General features: G+C 42.0%; 1 protein-coding gene across 1 annotated transcript; it reads right to left on the bottom strand.

Moving 5' to 3' along the window:
- Nucleotides 1-3,274: 3,274 nt before the first annotated feature.
- Nucleotides 3,275-18,039, bottom strand: LOC110977025 (Na(+)/citrate cotransporter-like). Its single transcript, XM_022230785.2, has 14 exons — nt 17,680-18,039; nt 13,842-14,041; nt 13,058-13,323; nt 11,195-11,324; nt 10,713-10,828; nt 10,342-10,524; nt 9,679-9,798; nt 9,456-9,542; nt 9,083-9,187; nt 7,906-8,003; nt 7,586-7,710; nt 7,183-7,344; nt 6,866-7,003; nt 3,275-5,037 (listed from the first exon to the last, which is right to left on the bottom strand). The coding sequence occupies exons 1-14, from the start codon at nt 17,702-17,704 to the stop codon at nt 4,906-4,908; spliced, it is 1,887 nt and encodes a 628-aa protein (XP_022086477.2). The 5' UTR covers nt 17,705-18,039; the 3' UTR covers nt 3,275-4,905.
- Between the last annotated feature and the right edge of the window lie 198 nt (nt 18,040-18,237).

Here is an 18,237-nt window from a genome sequence, read left to right as displayed (position 1 = left end):
AGACCCTATGATTCTGACTACCCGACAAAATTAAATAAAAATGAATTCCCATAGACAGCAATGATAAATCCCCATACTTCACAAATACTTTAAAAATACTCACAAGTCTCACAGGTGTTTAGGCTGCGTAAAAAATGATATTCCACATATCCTCTTTTATTTTTCTTTCAATTTTTAGTGGGTTGAGCAGTGAATTTTTGAGAAATTCTCACGCAAAGCAGACCACCCCTACAATGAAGAAAATTTTAATACCCGGGAAAGTAGCCATTTTGAAAATGCATCCCTCTGCAAAATGGCTCAAATGGTGCCACTTTCGGACCTGATTGCATTCGAATTGCTCAGAATTGGAAGCCCTCAGTCCGGCCCAAATTAAGGTTCAGTGTCATTTTTCTTCAGTTCCCCAGTTCCATGGCTCTCAGGACCCTCTAATATAGAATATTTTGAGTGTTTAATTTTATTTATGAGCTCGGTGGACATATTTCTAGCCTAAATACGAGGGTGCACCCTCAAGGGTCCGGTATCGCCCAATGTCACGTGACCAGGACTGGAGGAATTCCAGTTTTCCGGAAACAGCCGAAATATTCCGAATTCGTCCCGTCTACATTCTGCATGTTTTGATGGTACCGTTGATGTTCGGTTATTCCCGGTCGGGTATATGGGCTTGTTGAACGAGTAAACCATGACAATCATGCATTGGCATTTAACAACAAAGTTACAAACAACTCACTTATTGATGGGTGTGTCCGAGGAAAGAATGTTGCTGTACAAGAATTGATCAACTAAAAGAATTTCAAAATGCTTATGTATGATTTTGAATTTTCTGAGATTTTTTCAAGTTCGCCTCATTACTATAATGAACACTCAGCTGAATTGGAGCCCACCACGTAAGGGAATGAAATCGAAATCATTTTGGCTTTCAACTTGTGACCTCTGAATCAGTTGTTTGTTGATGAAATTATCGGGATAAATTTTTATCCTTGTGATCTTCGAATATTTTGTCGAATAATGTGCAATGCGTGTGACTATCTGCAGGCGTTTTCTAATTTTGGAAGAAATTTCATGACGACGAAATTGTTCACAAAGGTTCAGTCGCATAACATTACGTAATAAGTCCCGGTATTTAACTGGATGAATTCGAACTTTTTAAGCAAAAAGTGTTGGCATGTAGTATGAGGAAAGTCAAAGTCGACGATTTCGACGTTTCCTCGGGCCGGGGAGTAACGTTATATGTTATATCGACGAAAAAAGAACCTAGAATCACATCAACTCAAAAGCCGCATGTCAAGTTATCCTGATCAAAAAACTCTTCTACGAAAATTTGAAGCCTAAAAAGTCTGATTTTACCTACCTTTATGTATTTTTGTGTCTTAACTCCTTACTTTCAATCGTCTGATCACTTTGTAGCAGGGAGTGCATACTCAGCGTGTATAATCGCCGCGCCGTGCGTGTGAAGCTAACACAGCCTCGTTTTCAAACGCGGAGTGCGCAGATCGATGCTTAACGCATCGTATTGGGATCCCTCTATTCTATGATTCGTTACCCTTTGTACTCAAGCACTATCGCCATTGCGTTTGCTCACAATTACTGTGTCCCCTTATCCGTAAGTGAGAAGACGCGGGTGTAAAATAAATCACGAAATCTATTAAACTTTACCGCATGGATGAAACAGCATTTTATTTCACAGTCGCTGTGATGTAAATTAAGTGACCTGTCAATAAAATTACCTCTGTCGAAAAGAAGGTCGTCCATTGCTGTCTCGGGCCTGAGAAAACTCTTGGGGCGTTGACGAGAGACAATCAGGGTATTAAAAAGAATAGCAGAAAGCTGTAAGCCTGAGAAGAATTGAGGTATTACCACGTAAAGGGAACAGTTCGAACAGCTTCATGCACTCGAGTCATTGTGCATTTGATATTCTGACCTAACATGGTGTTCGTGTGCATCTAGTATCAAGGGAGCTAAACCCTTGGAACTATTCAAGTTAACCTATGTACCGCACAGGCGCCTTTTGTAATGTAATAAACGACAAAGCAAATATAAGTGGGACCAAACATTTTAGACTACGCTCATTTTGCCTACATTTTACATGGCAGGCCATAGTTTGCATTTCCCCTTGAGTTTAGATTTTACCTCAGGTTCGCTAAAAATGCATACATTTCGCATTCACTATGCAATCTTACGCTTATTATAACGTGGTTTTCTAATAGCTGCGTGGGATTTTTAACAGTTTTTAAATTCTTCTTTTATACTTTTGCACTGTCGGCCCGCTATAGTTTTAGCGGCCACTGGGAAGAAAAACACGACTGTGACGAAAAACAAAATAATGAATAGGGCAAAACGAATACATGAAGGCAGAATGAAACATAAACAGGACAAAACAAAATTATATAGGACGGCAAAAGTATGTGAACAGAAAAACACCACGTGTTATATCAAAAACAAGATATATTATATTACATATCTATCTAATGAATCTAGCTGAAATGCTAGGTTGTAATGGTAAATAAGCAAGTTGCATGTGACATACTGGACGACATACAGTTATATCGTTACAACGTGGTGTAGACCGAAGCACCGTTTGCAAAGAAAACGGCATACCAAAGGGAAGCTGGCCGCATAATCGGCCCGATAATCCAACCTCATAGTCAGCCTTGTATCATCATAGTACAGAGGCAAGCAACACAGCAGTTATAACGTTCGTTATCGAAGTCTGCGTGCGCAGACGGTGTCTGATTTCACGCGCTTTAATCATAATATGGGGCGTCCGTTGTTTTGTTAGTGGATTGGCAAGAAATTGAACAAATATAATAAATGAATTTGTGTGAAATCGATAATTCATCAAGCATATTATGTTTCGGTAGCATGTTGGTTAAAATATGTTCGCTTGAAGACAGTTAGTATTGCCAAAATTGATGAATTTCTACTGTAATTCAAGTTTTATTGGTTATTAAAAGAATATTCATTGAAATCCAGTGAGTGTCCGAATTGACTGCATGTATGGAATCCGTCGGATAAACAGCAATCTGCAAAATGAATTTGAATTTGACCCAAGTTTTCTCGTCAAGTCGTGCTAATACGGACATTTTGTAAAGGATAAATCGGTCACAGATCCAAAACATAATTACTTTTCTGTCGAAATGCATGTAATACCTCTTGCAGTGCAGAGTAAGACCTATTGCTTTGCCGAACGTTTGACAAAAATGAGGGAACCCTTGTACAATGAACCACAATCAAAGGGCTGGGGCACGTTCAATAGAAAAATACGTACACCATGAACTGGCATATACTGTATACTTTTATTGTTAGTGGTAGGCCTATGTGTACGTTGCAAAGTAGGTTGCAGGTCGAAAGCAGTCCTGTCCATGGGTTAACACGAGTGATGTGCACATTGATCTCCATTATAAAGACTGGGTAAAACACAGCGCCCTCTATCTTGTGTACGTATGCGTTTTATCGATGAGGCTCGAGGGTTTGAAAAATTTTAAATGCAGCCGCCACACCTACAGACATATAAACCCACCGGCGAGCGCACGTCATTGAGTTGTCTGGATAAAGAAATGTTGGTCCAATGGATTTTTCCATGAAACATGCAAATTAGACAGGAGCAAGGAGATTTTCGCTTATCCCCATGGAATGGATCCTTTGTCACCCCGTGGATTGGAACATTTCATCTGTCTACTCATCAAAGTATTCTCACCACTGCACGAATGCAAAATATTCACTCTTTGATTTCTAGTTATTTAAAATCCCACTGAAGAATAATAATGCTTTTGAGTAAGTAAAAAATACACGTTGTTACTAAGTAATTCATAAACTGTTATGAACTTATTCTATAGTGTCTTTAACAATGTACATATATCCAGGTAACTGAGAATTCTAAAAATTCAATTACCAACATCCTACCATTCTACCCTAAGAACATTCAAATAAATTGTTAAAAAGCTAGAAATTACTCAAATTAAACCTTACACCACACTTCGTCCGACCACGACAACGTCCAACCAGAAATAAAAAACGGAAAAAGAAAACTCATTAACCTTGGCCCTTCGATTTATGAATTTGAATTACCCGATCGCCAACGAAAGTTAGTCACAGAAATTCTTTAAAATCGTACATGCCAAAAATGCCAAAAATTTTAGAACGCCATGAGTAATTTGCGTCCACGTGCAAGTAAACCGAAACCAGCTGAGGCCGTCCGAAGCCTGGTCGAGCCAAGTCGTAAATACCAGCAGTTTTAAAGATGTCTCTTTGTGCTTGAAGTTAAAGCTAATTCGAAGTGTTTAAAACCAGGGTTGACATTTTTGCCATTGAGGGCGATGTTATTCAAGGAGCCCATTTACCTCCACGTTAAAATGGGAGTATACTGATAAAAAGGTAGTAAAAAAATGCAAGTATGTTAACTATTAGAGTTACTGTGTGTATAAATGAGGTAGTCGGTCCACTCAACACCAACAAATCTAGCGAAAACTGCAAAGAAAATAAACAACGGTTATGCAAATGTACAGGCATATCTCGATAAAAGAAAGGGAAATCAGAGAGACATCAGTATGTCACAGGAAAGTAATAATTCAATCATTAATCTATAAAATTACTAACAATTCTAATCTTTGATCCAATGGTCGTACCAAGAACTTTGTCAACGTTATCCACAACTGGACGGTTGTACTTTCAACGGGGTACGTCGTTGTATTTGTGTTTGGACTGTATTTGATATATTGTATTTAGGTACACTTCAAGCGTCTGTGTATATAAGGTTTGATTTAAACAGTTTAAAACTACCATGGCGATGCTGTTTACATCAACCCCGTTTGATTTATCATTATAAAAATTAGTTGCTAAAAGGCCATCTCGTAGTCGATTCAACTAATGTCGTCGTCGGGTCAGGAAGCTGGTCACGATATCATATTACTAGGTTGCTGTCACGTTGACCTTTGCCCAATCGGGAAACGTGCCCACATCAAAGATCCACATGCCCAGTGTGTTGATGCTGGCGTTGGCAACGAGGACGCAGATAACATTTAGTATGAAACCCGTCTTCACCTGGGAGAGAGGTTAATGAAATTAAAACAGAGAAGGCTATCAAAGATCGTGCTCATATGCCCAGTTACTCACCGTCACTGATTTGCGTCTCTACAGTGCAACTTGGCGTGCAGAATTATAGAAACCTTAGAGCGGTGGCACCATGTATGCTCTTTGATAGGGGGTACGCGCGTGTTACATGCCTCTTCGACCAGTAGGATATCGTGACTTAATTGCCTATAATTTAAGCGCTTATTTGTAGTGCTACCTGCAGCTATATTGTCTCCCTGAAAAGTCTATAAACATTGAAAGAAGCAGCCTCATCGTTATCGTGTTTGTCAAATTGGAGAAAACATTACAGAAGGAAATGTGTTTACCTGAGTAATGTTCTTTGTTAACTTCCTGAGTGACAAATTCCTACCTTGTGGTGGCGCTCTTCCTTTCTTGAGTTCATCCACAGACAAATAAACGCATAGACCAGCAGATCCTTTTAAAACCTACAGGGGTATTCCATGATCTGCACAGCGCCCAACTAAAATCAAAACTATGGGCAAATTCACCCCTCGGTATAGGAAATTTACGTACGGTTGAAGAATCCCAGCCCTAGATTCCATGAAGCCAATCTGGTCCATGTAAATTCAAAACGATGCGTTTGCAACATTTGAGAAGAGATAGCAGTACCGAAGAGCAAAAAGTGAACTGTGTATTTTGGCAATGTAAGTGCATTGCGCGTAACGTGCACTGAACACGCTGCCATCCATCGTGTCGCCCACTGCTTGCCCACGCTATTCAAAATCATACACGCGCAAGATTGGCGGTCTATGTGTTTATGTTTAGTCTGTGACACCCATTTGAGGCAGCCCGTTCTAGGGTCGCGCCGAACCAATTAGAGTCAAGAGCGACTCGGGTCGACCCAGTTAAATTTTGGTTTTGGACAGACGAACTTAAAACATACATTTGCACTGGCTTTGGCTCATGGCAAGAGCGACGTCTGAATTAAACCAAGTCGCTCTGATGTCGTGATTCAAGTGTCGCTCCCAATTGTTTCAAACGTCAAACTTTCGCCTTAGGCCTACTTAATTCAAAATTTGCTTTTAATTTGGTTCGGCGCGACTCTAGACTTAACTCGTGTATAAAAAGCGATGTTATGCATGCCTATAACGTTTGCTTAGATTAACAGTGATTTCGATTTTCTTGTACAAATCGTGATAATTTTTTCATAGTTCTTGACAGTTTTTGTTGATGTTAGATGTTTACCTACGTGTACAATTTTCAAGCAGTTTAACTGGCGTTAACCCTAGAATAAAAAATCCATGGCTGCTCCTTTGTAACAGTATTACTGCCAGTCCTCAGTACATGTATAGCGACTTTTCTATCATTTATTATCGTTTTCTATCATTTCGTATATAGGAGCTTGACATATTTTCCTCAAAGTGCACGATTAGAATTCCACAGGATCTTGATTATTTCTTTGTATTTATCTTGCTAACAGTTCACCACGACTATTAAAGACACAGTTGAATCTGAAGTTCCGACCTGTAGCTGCTTGTTCTCCTTAATCATAGCTGACACTAGCTGGTGAACATTAGGTTACCGCCTCCCTGGGACTTCACTTAATGCCATCGAGTGCACCCAGTGTTTAAAGTAGCTTTGAACAGTTTATTTAAAAAAAAAAATCTCCATCAGTCCATGTGAAAAAAACTTTTCATTTAAGGTGATTTGCTTATTAACCGAGTGGTATGGATGACTTCTGGCCTGGGTACCGAATTACCTACGCTAGTTTCCGTAATTTCTCCATGACCAATTATATACAGACTAAGTGTTGTCTTTAATAGTGAGGCTTGTTTACCATGTCCATGACAGTGATTTGCTCGTAGGCGAAGGCGATGGCATTAGGGGGCGTGGCTACTGGCAGCATGAAGGCGAAGGAGCAGGTCACGGTGGCAGGTAGCATCAGGAACAGTGGATTGACGCCGATACTCGTCCCCTTGACAAGAATGATCATAGCATCAATTTAACCCGACTATATCCGCAGACACCCAGATCTAAGGCCTAATACACGCAGTTATTAAAACATGCTATAATACCAATTCTTAAAAAGAGTTAACCCAAAGAAACACCCAAAGTCCGGCTTTCGACTCAAGCTTACCAAATTGCTGAACTTACCAAACTAGCGAGTATAGGAAGGAAGATGGTTGCTGTAGCGGTGTTGCTGGTGACTTCCGTGAAGGCAGCGATAATGACGGACACCACTAACGCGATAGCAAAGGGAGGGAAGCTATCCAGCACAGTGAACCTTTCGCCGATCAAGGCCGACAGACCCGACACCTTTTGGTGGACGGAGGGGTTTTAAACATACAGTCAATTAAAATCAAGGGCCTTTGTGTCAGTCGGGAATCAATGTAGCCAAGGCACAACTACAAGAGAGAGCTTCCATTAGTTGCCATGCTTTGTGCATTATTGTTTGAATACGAAACTGTGTCGAGGGGAAACATCTATCAGAAATTAGCAGTCACGAGCGGGCGGTATGCTCATTATATAATAATGAAGGTTTGGTGTATTTCCTGACCTTGCAGGCTTCAGCCAGCGCCAAGCCTCCACCAAAAAGGATGATCACCAGCCAAGGCATCTTTTGTTGAACGATCGACCACTCCAGAAGGGCCGGGCATGGACCTGTTTCTTCCTCCAAATCCTCTGCAATGGAAAGCAGACACTTATACTCCCGTTTAGAAATCCCTCAGCCAATATGATACCACTGCCTCACACCAGTGATTTTGATTTCTAAAAGGAAAAATGTAGAGAGTACATGGAAATCGTCGATCTGTGATGAATTGTCTCTGCTCTGCAAGGACAAAGCCCCCATAAGAAATTGCTCGCCACAGCACTGACCTTTCGAGCTCCGACCACACAAGAATTTGGGCATCCGGGAAGGAAATAAAAAGAGTAGAACGGCGACAAATATCGCTGCGGTCGAGTCGGTCACGTATCTGAAGGACAGAAATTTACAGAGTAGGTAGATGAAGTGGTTGTCTGCGGTCTACTATAAAGATGAGTAACATTTCCACAAAGCATTACTGTAGAACTCAATTCAGATTGGTCGAGTTGTTAATTATGATAACTTGTAGTTTTCAAATCATGCAAATTGGTGAATGGTATCCCACTACAGAGGAATCACTCCTATTATCACTATACTGATCATCGTAACGATGTTTGCTATCTACTCTTTATAGGTATACTGCTTAAAGCTGTAAGGCTGTTTTGTATGAACTTCAGTGCACGAGATTTTTTAAAAGAAAAAGTTTTAGGGGAAGTTGGGGCTACTGGACCACTTACGCACATTTTTGTTCTAACCATATTCAAAAACCAAGAAAAGGATAAAACTACTTTTAATACGTGACCCAAACACTTGTTTGTTTATTGCAAACAGTCGTAATCAACCCCATTAATAAAACTTATGAATATTAACTCATTGAAAATTCATCCAAAAGTGGACCACCAGCCCCACACCCGGGGCAAGTGGACCACATCATAAAACCTTAAAACTTGCCACCAACAGAGTACGAAATGAATGTTGGAATGAGTAAAGTGATAATAAAACACTGAAAATGGCAATCGTAGTTATCTCAGAAGCACCAGAGTTCAATAAAACAAAATTAATTAGAAAATTCCTGTATCTTTTTTCCAGTCATGCAATTTCTGTTTTTGGAATGTCAAGCAAAGCATGGAGTTGTTCGGTTTTGGCGTTTTTATTATCCTAAATCATGATTTTAAGTTTATTTTTCAAGTTTATTTATATTTCTCCCACGGGCCTCAATTTATGTTCAGCTTAACCTCTGATAAATATAGATATTGTTTAAACAGAGCTGCTCAATTCCAAAACCTTTTAATTGTTTTTTGCCTATGAGTGGGCCAGTTGCCCCGATGACCCAATAGCCTCACCCTTCCTTATTGAGGCTTTGCACGGCGGTCATCTTGGAGGGTCAGTTCGACACGGATATGCATGAATACGCCTTTTGTGGCACGAAAGTACTAGCGTCAACTCAAAAACTCTACACAATAAACATACCCCTCTGGGAAGAGCACAGACCAGCCAGTCACAAAGCCTGGTTTACGGCTGATCCACAGCACAATTAGCAAGATAAAGTGCGCAAGAGCACCCTTCTCGGCAAACCTGTCCGGAAATACACAGGTGTGAAAAGTCGAGATTTGCATGGACCTCTGGCAATCAATCAAGACGATCAATGGTTAAGAGGAAAGGGGGAGAAAATTGATGGCAAGACGGGGGAGCAGTGGGGGTTGGTAGGAGGAACCTAATCACGGGTATTATTTAAGAGTCTCCCGACCAATCCAGGTAAACAGTTCTTGAAAAATTTTGTGCTTACTGTCACTCCCGTGAAAATGAGGTGTACGACCAAGAAAAAGTTAATTTGGTTTCTTACGACATGGGTCCAAGGTCCTTGTAGGCCTGACGGATGACTTTGGCGGCGCCCTTGTGGTCGAGTTCCTGGCCCAGCTTCTTACAGCACCTGACGCAAACACAAATTATCAAATAAAGTTCAAATGGTATTATCAAAAAATATTTAGATGGCCAAGATGTATGAGTAAACCAACCATCTATATTACAGTACCCATAATAATGGCATGATTCCAAAAAGCACTCACCAGCGATCCACGTAAACAATCTGCAGCCAGATCCAGCTCAGAAGCAGGCAGAGCAGCATACCAGGCGCGGCATACATTATCCACTCACCGAAGTCGATCTCAGCCTCAGACCCAAACAAACTGTGGAATGCACAACCACCAAGACTGTCACGCGCAGATTGCTACCATGATTTAGAAAAAATACAATATGTATCTAATTTAAAGTGGCATGCAAACCAGGCCCCGCAGCACACTGCTCGGTATAACCCATTTACAGTTTTTTTTTCTTTTGCTGGTTACTTCCCCTGATTCAGGTTGACTATACCTAACTGGGAACCAACCACGCTGCAAGCATAATGCCGGAGATCTTATTATTGAATCCGGCTGCCCCAGAACATTACCAGGCTTCAGTTACTCTTCGCTCTACCTTGTTGGGTGTAAACTTACAATACGCGTGCCTGCTAACATATTACTGTCTTCGTTCTCGAGAATCTTGAGTTACACGTTAGTGTTTAAGTTATTTCCCCTAAAAATCTTAAAAAAGATTTCCTGAAAAGGTGACAAAAGTTTCCCTTACAAATTACATAAAATCGCCTGCGTTTAGATGTCAGCTTTTTCCACAATGTGCGCAATGAAGAATTCACTTGAACATCTCGTACAACATTTTGCTGGGGATCCACTCGCCTGCTAACTTGACCGGCCAGTACAAGGTTTGGAGCTGTGCCTGTCAGCGTGGCTGTACCGCCGATGCTTGCCGCATAGGGTACGCACAGTATGATGCCTTTGCAAATGAAATTGTAGCGGGATTCTTGCTTGTCGTTTTCCAACAGCCTGAAGTTGTCGGTATCCAGAGGCTGCACATCAGTGCTAAAACGACAAAGGAAAGAACATGAACAATTCCGTGGAGAGAGTGCTTAATTCCACTAAAAACAAAAGCAAGTTCATCTCAATGTCGCAAACTGCATTCCCTTTTCCCGACTCGAAAACCTTAAAACAAAAAAATGACGTACGTACATTTATTATTTTTGACCTGACATCTACGACCCATGACCTACCTTCCCCTAACCCGAACCTCCTCCATGGCAATGGCTTCCTCTCCTTCCTGGTCTCCGTGGGCCCGCCCACTTCTGGTATCTCTATCACTGCGGCCCTGGTTGGCATTGTCACCTTTCTGCAATAGACATTGTGGTGGCATGCGGACATACTAGACACTGCATGTTCTATGAAAATTGTCTTGATAGTCATTTGAGAAATATGCAGATCCTCATCATCCTACCATAACAAGTTTCTGAACGTATGTGGGTCTGAACGTGAGTGTCGATGAAAGTGTTTGATAATGGAAATCAAGATTTGCGTTCAGAGCATTGCACAAGCGTCTATATAGGATTACACATTTCGCAGTTCGTTGATCTCACATGCATATCGCCACGCAAACACGACGTATGAGCCATTCTCAGCAATTGGCGAATTTGGGGATGTAAAAAGTTCCTAGGGACGGCCTCGTTTTGATTTTATGGCAAAGGGTCAAGGACCATACCTGTGTCAAGTTATCCTTTTTAAGTTGCTGTAGCACAGCTTGCGCAATCGGCAACATCATGGCAGTGGTGGCGGTGCTACTAATCCACATGGACAGGAACGCGGTAATGAGCATGAAACCTAACATCATCCTACAAATAAAAAGAGAGCAAAAATATTGTTTAAATTTTCCATATAAATGTACAAGGTAGCTTGAAATAGCGCCCATATCCACTCTTGGCGTCAAACAAACGCCACTGTTTGATGTTATGCCTAGCTCCGAACTGAAGAAACATTCTGAGGATGAGAATCATAGCGAAACACGACCCGCAATAACACCTGCGATTGACTTGTCGAATGAGGGTTCATTTGATGTTTAAACCATTTTGTGGGGTCTGTGTATCTCAAGCTAAAACATCTTTGTTCACGAGGATCGGGAGACTGCCCCAGTGAGGTGCAAGTGTTAGTCCAGAGAAGAAAACCTCCTCGTTACCTGACTCCAAGAGCCCGGCACCGGTAGATGTCATTAACATCACTGACCAGGAAAACGTCACCATCGAGAAAGAAGTAGACCTGATGCTTGATCGGCCAGACACCCTACCAAACTTCTGCCTCTAGGGAACTAAGATCTGCCCGCCAACTCCGCCGACATCCGGTAATGAGATCCTACTGGCTCTTGGCAAACCTGAGAGCAGACTCTCGAAGAGGTCACCAAGACGATCAACATCTGTGTGGAGCTCAACAGCTTACTGGTTGAAGTCAGAAGCATGTCGAGCCAGATGGACCATCTTATCTGGTCTTATCGAAACAAACACGCTAAACTCTGGCGTGACACGCGACATCTAAGCTTCGAGGTCCTAACCCGGGGGGCTCAACTTTCCTCCGGCTGAGTACGATAACTCCGTAGACGTCAGCGACCACCGTGACGACAACAAAAGGACGATGACGAAGGAAAGCGTGCTGACAAGAAGCCTATGTCTGCGACCTACGAGTCGTCAGGCATTCTTGGGTGTGAGTATCATGGTGCCAAGGTACCATATACCATCCATACAAAAGTGGTGTCGCCGTGTAGGCAATAAAGCCAAAACTTCCATCGTATGAGCAATTCACTGTCACTGTAGCCGGGACTGAGGCTTTCCATCCCTCACTGAAACTCGCAATCACCTAAAACATCAGCGGTTCCTGTCTTGGCGGTACGAAAACGAGATCGGGTAAACCAAACTGCCAAGCAGTCTTGCAGAGGACCTAACATGTCATATTCAGCGTCTGATTCTACAACTGTAGGATTCCATCTCGAGTGAGAGACACTGATTTCCCCTTACGCTACACAAATGGCTTGACTGTTTCGGTTTTTGAAGCATCGTTAAATGAAACGTGAGCATGGCCGCTTATGTTTTGATTCATTGTGTAGAATTTTGTTACTTTATTCATGTAAAAAATGCCATTCTGAAAATGTTGCTTCAAAGAAAATCTAAAACGCCATACAATGTACACGCAAAGGATTTTATTAAAGTGATACAGGGCCGGGTAGAGTGAAGCCAATTTTCACCAAATCAGTAACCAATCTACAATATGAATGTCATGATATTTGCTATCCTGTCACACAAGCGAATCGTATCAGAACAGTGTTTGTCGGGCGACCTAAGAAAGCATTATGATACTGGAAGTCTTGACAAGTATTATTTTTTAGCGATACCGTATCGCCCACTAGTGCAGAAAATGTAAAGAGCACGTTATGTTTTGGCAGTCTTGCTACATTTGAGCATAGACACCCTCCCCCCCCCAAAAAAATATAATATAAGAAAAGTTGCTTATTGAAGGAGATTTGTGATTCCATTTCTATTATTATTATTTCTAACTATTTCCCACTCATTCCCGTTCTCACCATCTTGGTTTGGATCCCACTAGTATCAAGACAGCCAGAGCAATTCTTCGGTGCAGATTGTTATGCTCTATGGCCACAGCCACAATCAGGCCGCCGAGGAAGAGTATATTGACGTCTTTGGAGTAGTTGACTGCGACATCCTTGGCCGGCATGACCCCGAAGAGCGGGAAGAGGACGAGGGGTAAGAGAGCCGTCACGGCCAAAGAGATCGCCTCCGTGCACCAGAAGATAGCCATGATCAGGATGCTGTAGGCCGTGTAGCCGATCTACGGGCAACGACAGCATAAATTGGGGTACAATTTATTTTCCCTCGAAGGTGCGATGTTTCGGTGAGGGAATGAATTCTACTTGAGTAAAGGTAAGTTCCAACCCGCAAACCATCATAATCTTCAACCCATTCTTCTGCATTAAAAAAACTAACTTTTTACATCATACAATGGAATTTGACAACCAAAATCCAAAACCAGTGCTGCGTTTGGCAAGGGGGTACGCGCATGACATGCTGCTTCGACCAATAGAGTGTCGTGATTTGTCAAATCACGCGCGCGTCAAGCTGAAGAATGTGCCTGTGAGTGCAGTGACACTGCTGTTAGGGCATCTAATCAGATAAGTCTATAATACAGTTTTTGGACATAACATTAAAAAAAAAACTAGCAAGTAAAGGTGCATGTGGTTTCCAGTGATAAGAAAAAATTAAAATTGATTGAGGTAGCGATTATTTTCCCAAGTTTTCAATGACTTTAAATTCAATAAAATGTACGGTGCTTTTCGGCAGAAATCTTACTGAATCGTTGATGGCAATGGGGATTGGGCACAGGATGAGAGGCACCAGGAGCACAATGAAATATCGTCGGTTTCTCCAGACCACGGCTCGCCAGCTGGGTGCGGGGGGCGGGATATCTGCTGACCCATCCACCGCTTGCTCCTCCGCTGGGCCGATTACTTTCTCCAAGCTCGGTGGAGGGTCGGCGTTGGTAATAACTCCTGTAAATCAACAAGACAAGCAACTCTAGTGGCATATCCTGCATGGTTTGAATCTACGTAAACAACATGTTTTTTCTCTCTCTCCTAAACGGCCCCAGTTTTGTTCCTCCGAAAAAGGTCTTCGGTGACAGTACCATTTCGGAAGTGTTAGCACTTTAAATTCCTTAAAGAGCACCTCTTAGGAAAACATGTTTTCTCTGATTTAATCTGTTCAAATGAATATGGAAGCATCCAGATCGCACGTAGTGTCATTTGTCTTCAGAGCTCAATTATAAAACAAGCTAAAAAGGGCTTTTTTCTGTTCATGCCAAGAAGCGAATTCTGAGTGTAGATTACGTCATTCGGAGAAATCAGAGAAAACGAGGGAACCCTCGCCCGGTGTTCGTAGTGGATAAACCAAAAAAAGTGTCAAAAAAAGTCTTGGGCCAAGACGGCAGAACTCGATAGCGAACTCGATCGAGCATAAAATATGCCGCGCGCGCTGATTTCCATTGCGTCCTCTCATGACTTCATTTCACCAATCGACGGCTCGTTCTACCGTCTTGGGAATCTCCAACAAACTGTTTAACTTTTTCTTTACTTTTCCTCGGGATTTCTGAGGAACCAATTAGCGCCCAGGAAATTCCAGTTGAACCTGTATGTGAAGAATATGGATTAATAACTTGCATTACATGACCTTTCACGTGACATATTCAAGCGCTACTACGGGACGCTTAACGTACTTCTAAAGTACCAGTATTGTCACCGTTGATAATGGCTGCGGTCGATGCATTGGAAAAGGCGCGAAGAAGTAGGCCTGTAAAAGACTTCCTATAACAAAACTAAAGAAATAACAAGCTGACGCTGTTGATGAGAGTCCGCTTTCATTCATTCCTTTATTCATTCATTTATTATTTCTCAGGGTGCAAAAACCAACACAAAATACAAACACCGATACATATCAATATATAAGAACAATATTTGCTGACACCCCTGACGGATAGCCTAAAAGCGAACTCAATCACTGTCGAGAGGGTCTCCATAAAAAGCTCAACAAATACAAGAAAAATACTAGATAAAAAATGACTAAAAATACAAAAATGCACAAAAGTAAAACTAGAGAAATAAACAATGGAATGTACATTTCTGAGTGAAGCCACCCCCGGCCTGCAATTTGGGACTTCCTGTGAACCCTCCTGCTTCAACCCTCCCACGTGCGGTCTGTTTTGTATCCAATTTTGCATCCTAGGGTCCATTCTGAATACTCATATTAAACAACTATTTTGCATACGAAGGCCACGCCTCGGTTGTAGGAGATTACCAAGACGGTAGAACGAGCCGTCGATTGGTGAAGTCACTAGCAATAGAAAACGGCACGAGCGGCATATATCTTGCTCGATCGACGTCTGCCGTCTTGGCCCAAGAATAGTCAAACAATGGCTACATGCTATCCCCAATCCGCCATGAGTTGAAGTGCACCCTCACCGGGAAAAGACAGACAGATGGTACTAAGTTTTCCAACCGGGTTCTTGCACGCGTTCGGCAAGCACGCGCAGACCACACATTCCAGACTATTGATCTCCATTATAAAGACATCTCAATATTAGAAAGACTGGATAGGACATCACGTGGAGGGTAATTAACCAGCAGTTCGAACAAAAACTTAATTCTGCATATGGAATGGACAAATTTTAAGGTTATTTTTTCTGGGCTTCTGCACATTTTTCACTTTCGTCTTCGGACTTTGAATTCCTTTGTTTGTAACTTCATTCAACAGAAACGTCAGCACTCTGCTTCTCACTTTGGTTTCATCTCTGCCCTGAAGAATTCTGTCACTCATTTCACATCGTCTCTAACACAAATTGGCTTCGGTGCGTCTTTAGATTCGACAAAAACAAATCATGGCTGTCTTGGAGATTGTTCCGGTGAAATCTGGGGAAAATAAACGACAAATTAGTCAATCAATTTTTGAAACCACTTTTGCCATTAAGTAACATTTCAGACGTTCCCAACTTCGAGATAGTGGAGTTTCGTATACAAAGCCTAATTGGCTAGATATATTGTCATTAATTTCTTACTAGGCCTATACAGGCTTAAAAGTTAAGCATTATGAAGTACAACGTGAGAAACTTTGAAACTAAAAAAGTGCGACTCACATTTCCTTCTATTCCTTTTTCCAAACTTGACGTTGATCTTTGGTAATTCACTGCTGCGTACACCTCAACCATTATTCTTTCCAAAATTATCCATTCCAAGTGCAGAATTCAGTTTTTCTTCGAAATCTGACGATTGAAGCGCAAAAACCTCAACGTGTTTTTGAAAAACTCCATTTTGAATTTACACACAACGAAATTCGCAACGCTTGTTATTTACCCTCCTGACAATACGCATACGCGGGACGCGCTTTGGACGCGATGTCCTATCCAGTCTATATAATGGAGATCAATGGGAAAGGGCCATTGAATACCAACCTCGTTCCCATGGGTACGATCTTGCCGCGCCATGTTGGTTCCCACCATTCCTTATGCGATTTAAGCCCTGGTATTGTGGCTGCGTTCGATTAGCTTACACTTGTAAGTCAAATCTACAAGAGAGCGTTCGTTTGGCCATCACGTGATCCTCGTGCCTGCCCTGGTGTCAGCCACCACTATCCTGGCTGGCGAGTGGGTCTCTGGAGGCTACCCGAGTGTAATGACGTCACGGATGGACTGTTCGAGCATGGAACGTGGCGGGGACTTGGCCTTTTTCCCGGGAAGCCTTGGCGAATACACTGCAGCGTTCGATTAGACTCATTTCGAGGCTTCCCTTGCATGTAACACTGGTGTATTCAGGGAAGCTGATCGAACGCACCCACTGTTTGGGATTTTTAAATTCGAACTTTATTAAGTGTGTTTACACGCAAACAGATTTACGCGTGCGTGACATGCAAGAGTATACGTGGGCGCGAGCGTGCAGCATTTGAAATACGTGCGCGATTGACTTTACGTTTATGTATTTTCATCCTAAATAGCCAGTCAGCGTCATTTTCTTATTCTACACGACCAAGGGCTAGCAAAGGAACGCGCACACAGTCCATGGAGACGAGGTTGATTGGACACCGACCGTCCAAAATCATGTGACTGAAAATGCTCCATACACAGCGCGCAGACTAGACCATGGAGAATGGATGCACACACTTAAGTCGGCGGGATTCGCCCAACGCCTTGGCACTATGGCTATCAATTACATATGGTTCGTGTTTCGATGTCATCAACATCTGTTTCTAACACTTTATCATTTGGTCAGGTACTTAGGTTATATAATCGACTTAGTGCTTAGACTTCGTGTGCTTGAACGATGCCTGCCACTTTGCATTTTGGTGTGAATACATACAGGCTGAAATGTTCGAAACTGATTTTGAAAAGAATCGATTTAGGATAGACCCTGAATGCATTGGCCAAGTTATCCATACGGTTCCACGAGGGTGCAATTCTATTATCTGTTAACCTTTGTACTCAAACACTCGCCATCGCGTTTGCTCACAGAATTGTGCTCCCTTATCGGGATTTATTTAAAATAAGTTCCGAATCTAACTTTACTGCATGGGGGATTAAACAGCAGTGGTGATTTCATTTCCCAATCGTTGCAGTGTAAATTAAGTGACCTGTCAATAAACCTACCTGTGTCGGAAGTATGGACCTCCATTGCAGTCTCAGGCCTGAGAAAACTCTTGGGGTGTTGTTGAGAGAAAATCGAGAGAAAAAAGAAGCAGAAGCTGTAAGCCTAAAAGAATGAGGTATTACCACGGAAAGGGGAGAGTTCGAACAGCTTCATGGATTCGAGTCAATGTTTGTGAGGAAGTTACATGCATTTGACATTCTGTGTGCACGTGGTATCAAGAGTCTTTAACCCTTGGAACTATTCAAGCTAGCTATAAGCTACTGCATGGGCGCCGTTTGGGACTGCTAGAGACAATTAAAAAGCACGGCAGTTATGACTGAAAAAAGCACTGTTACTGCAACCCATGCACATGTTTATGACGTTCGTTACCAAAGTCTAGCGTACGCAAGATCTGTGCTTAGCAGCATCATGGCAGCAAACGGTGACCAATTCCACGCGCTTCAATCGCAATATGGGACGTCGTTTTTATTTGTGGATTGTCTAGAAATTGAACAAATGTAATTAAATGATTTGTGTGAAGTCGAAAATTCATTAAGCATATTATGTTTCTGTAGCAT

The sequence above is a fragment of the Acanthaster planci genome, unplaced genomic scaffold (assembly GCF_054643075.1).
Source record: "Acanthaster planci isolate LZ-2023a unplaced genomic scaffold, COTS_SCS Contig22, whole genome shotgun sequence".
NCBI classification, from domain to species: Eukaryota; Metazoa; Echinodermata; class Asteroidea; order Valvatida; family Acanthasteridae; genus Acanthaster; species Acanthaster planci.
Note: the sequence above shows the minus strand (reverse complement) of the source record. Positions and strands in the feature narration are given on the sequence as shown.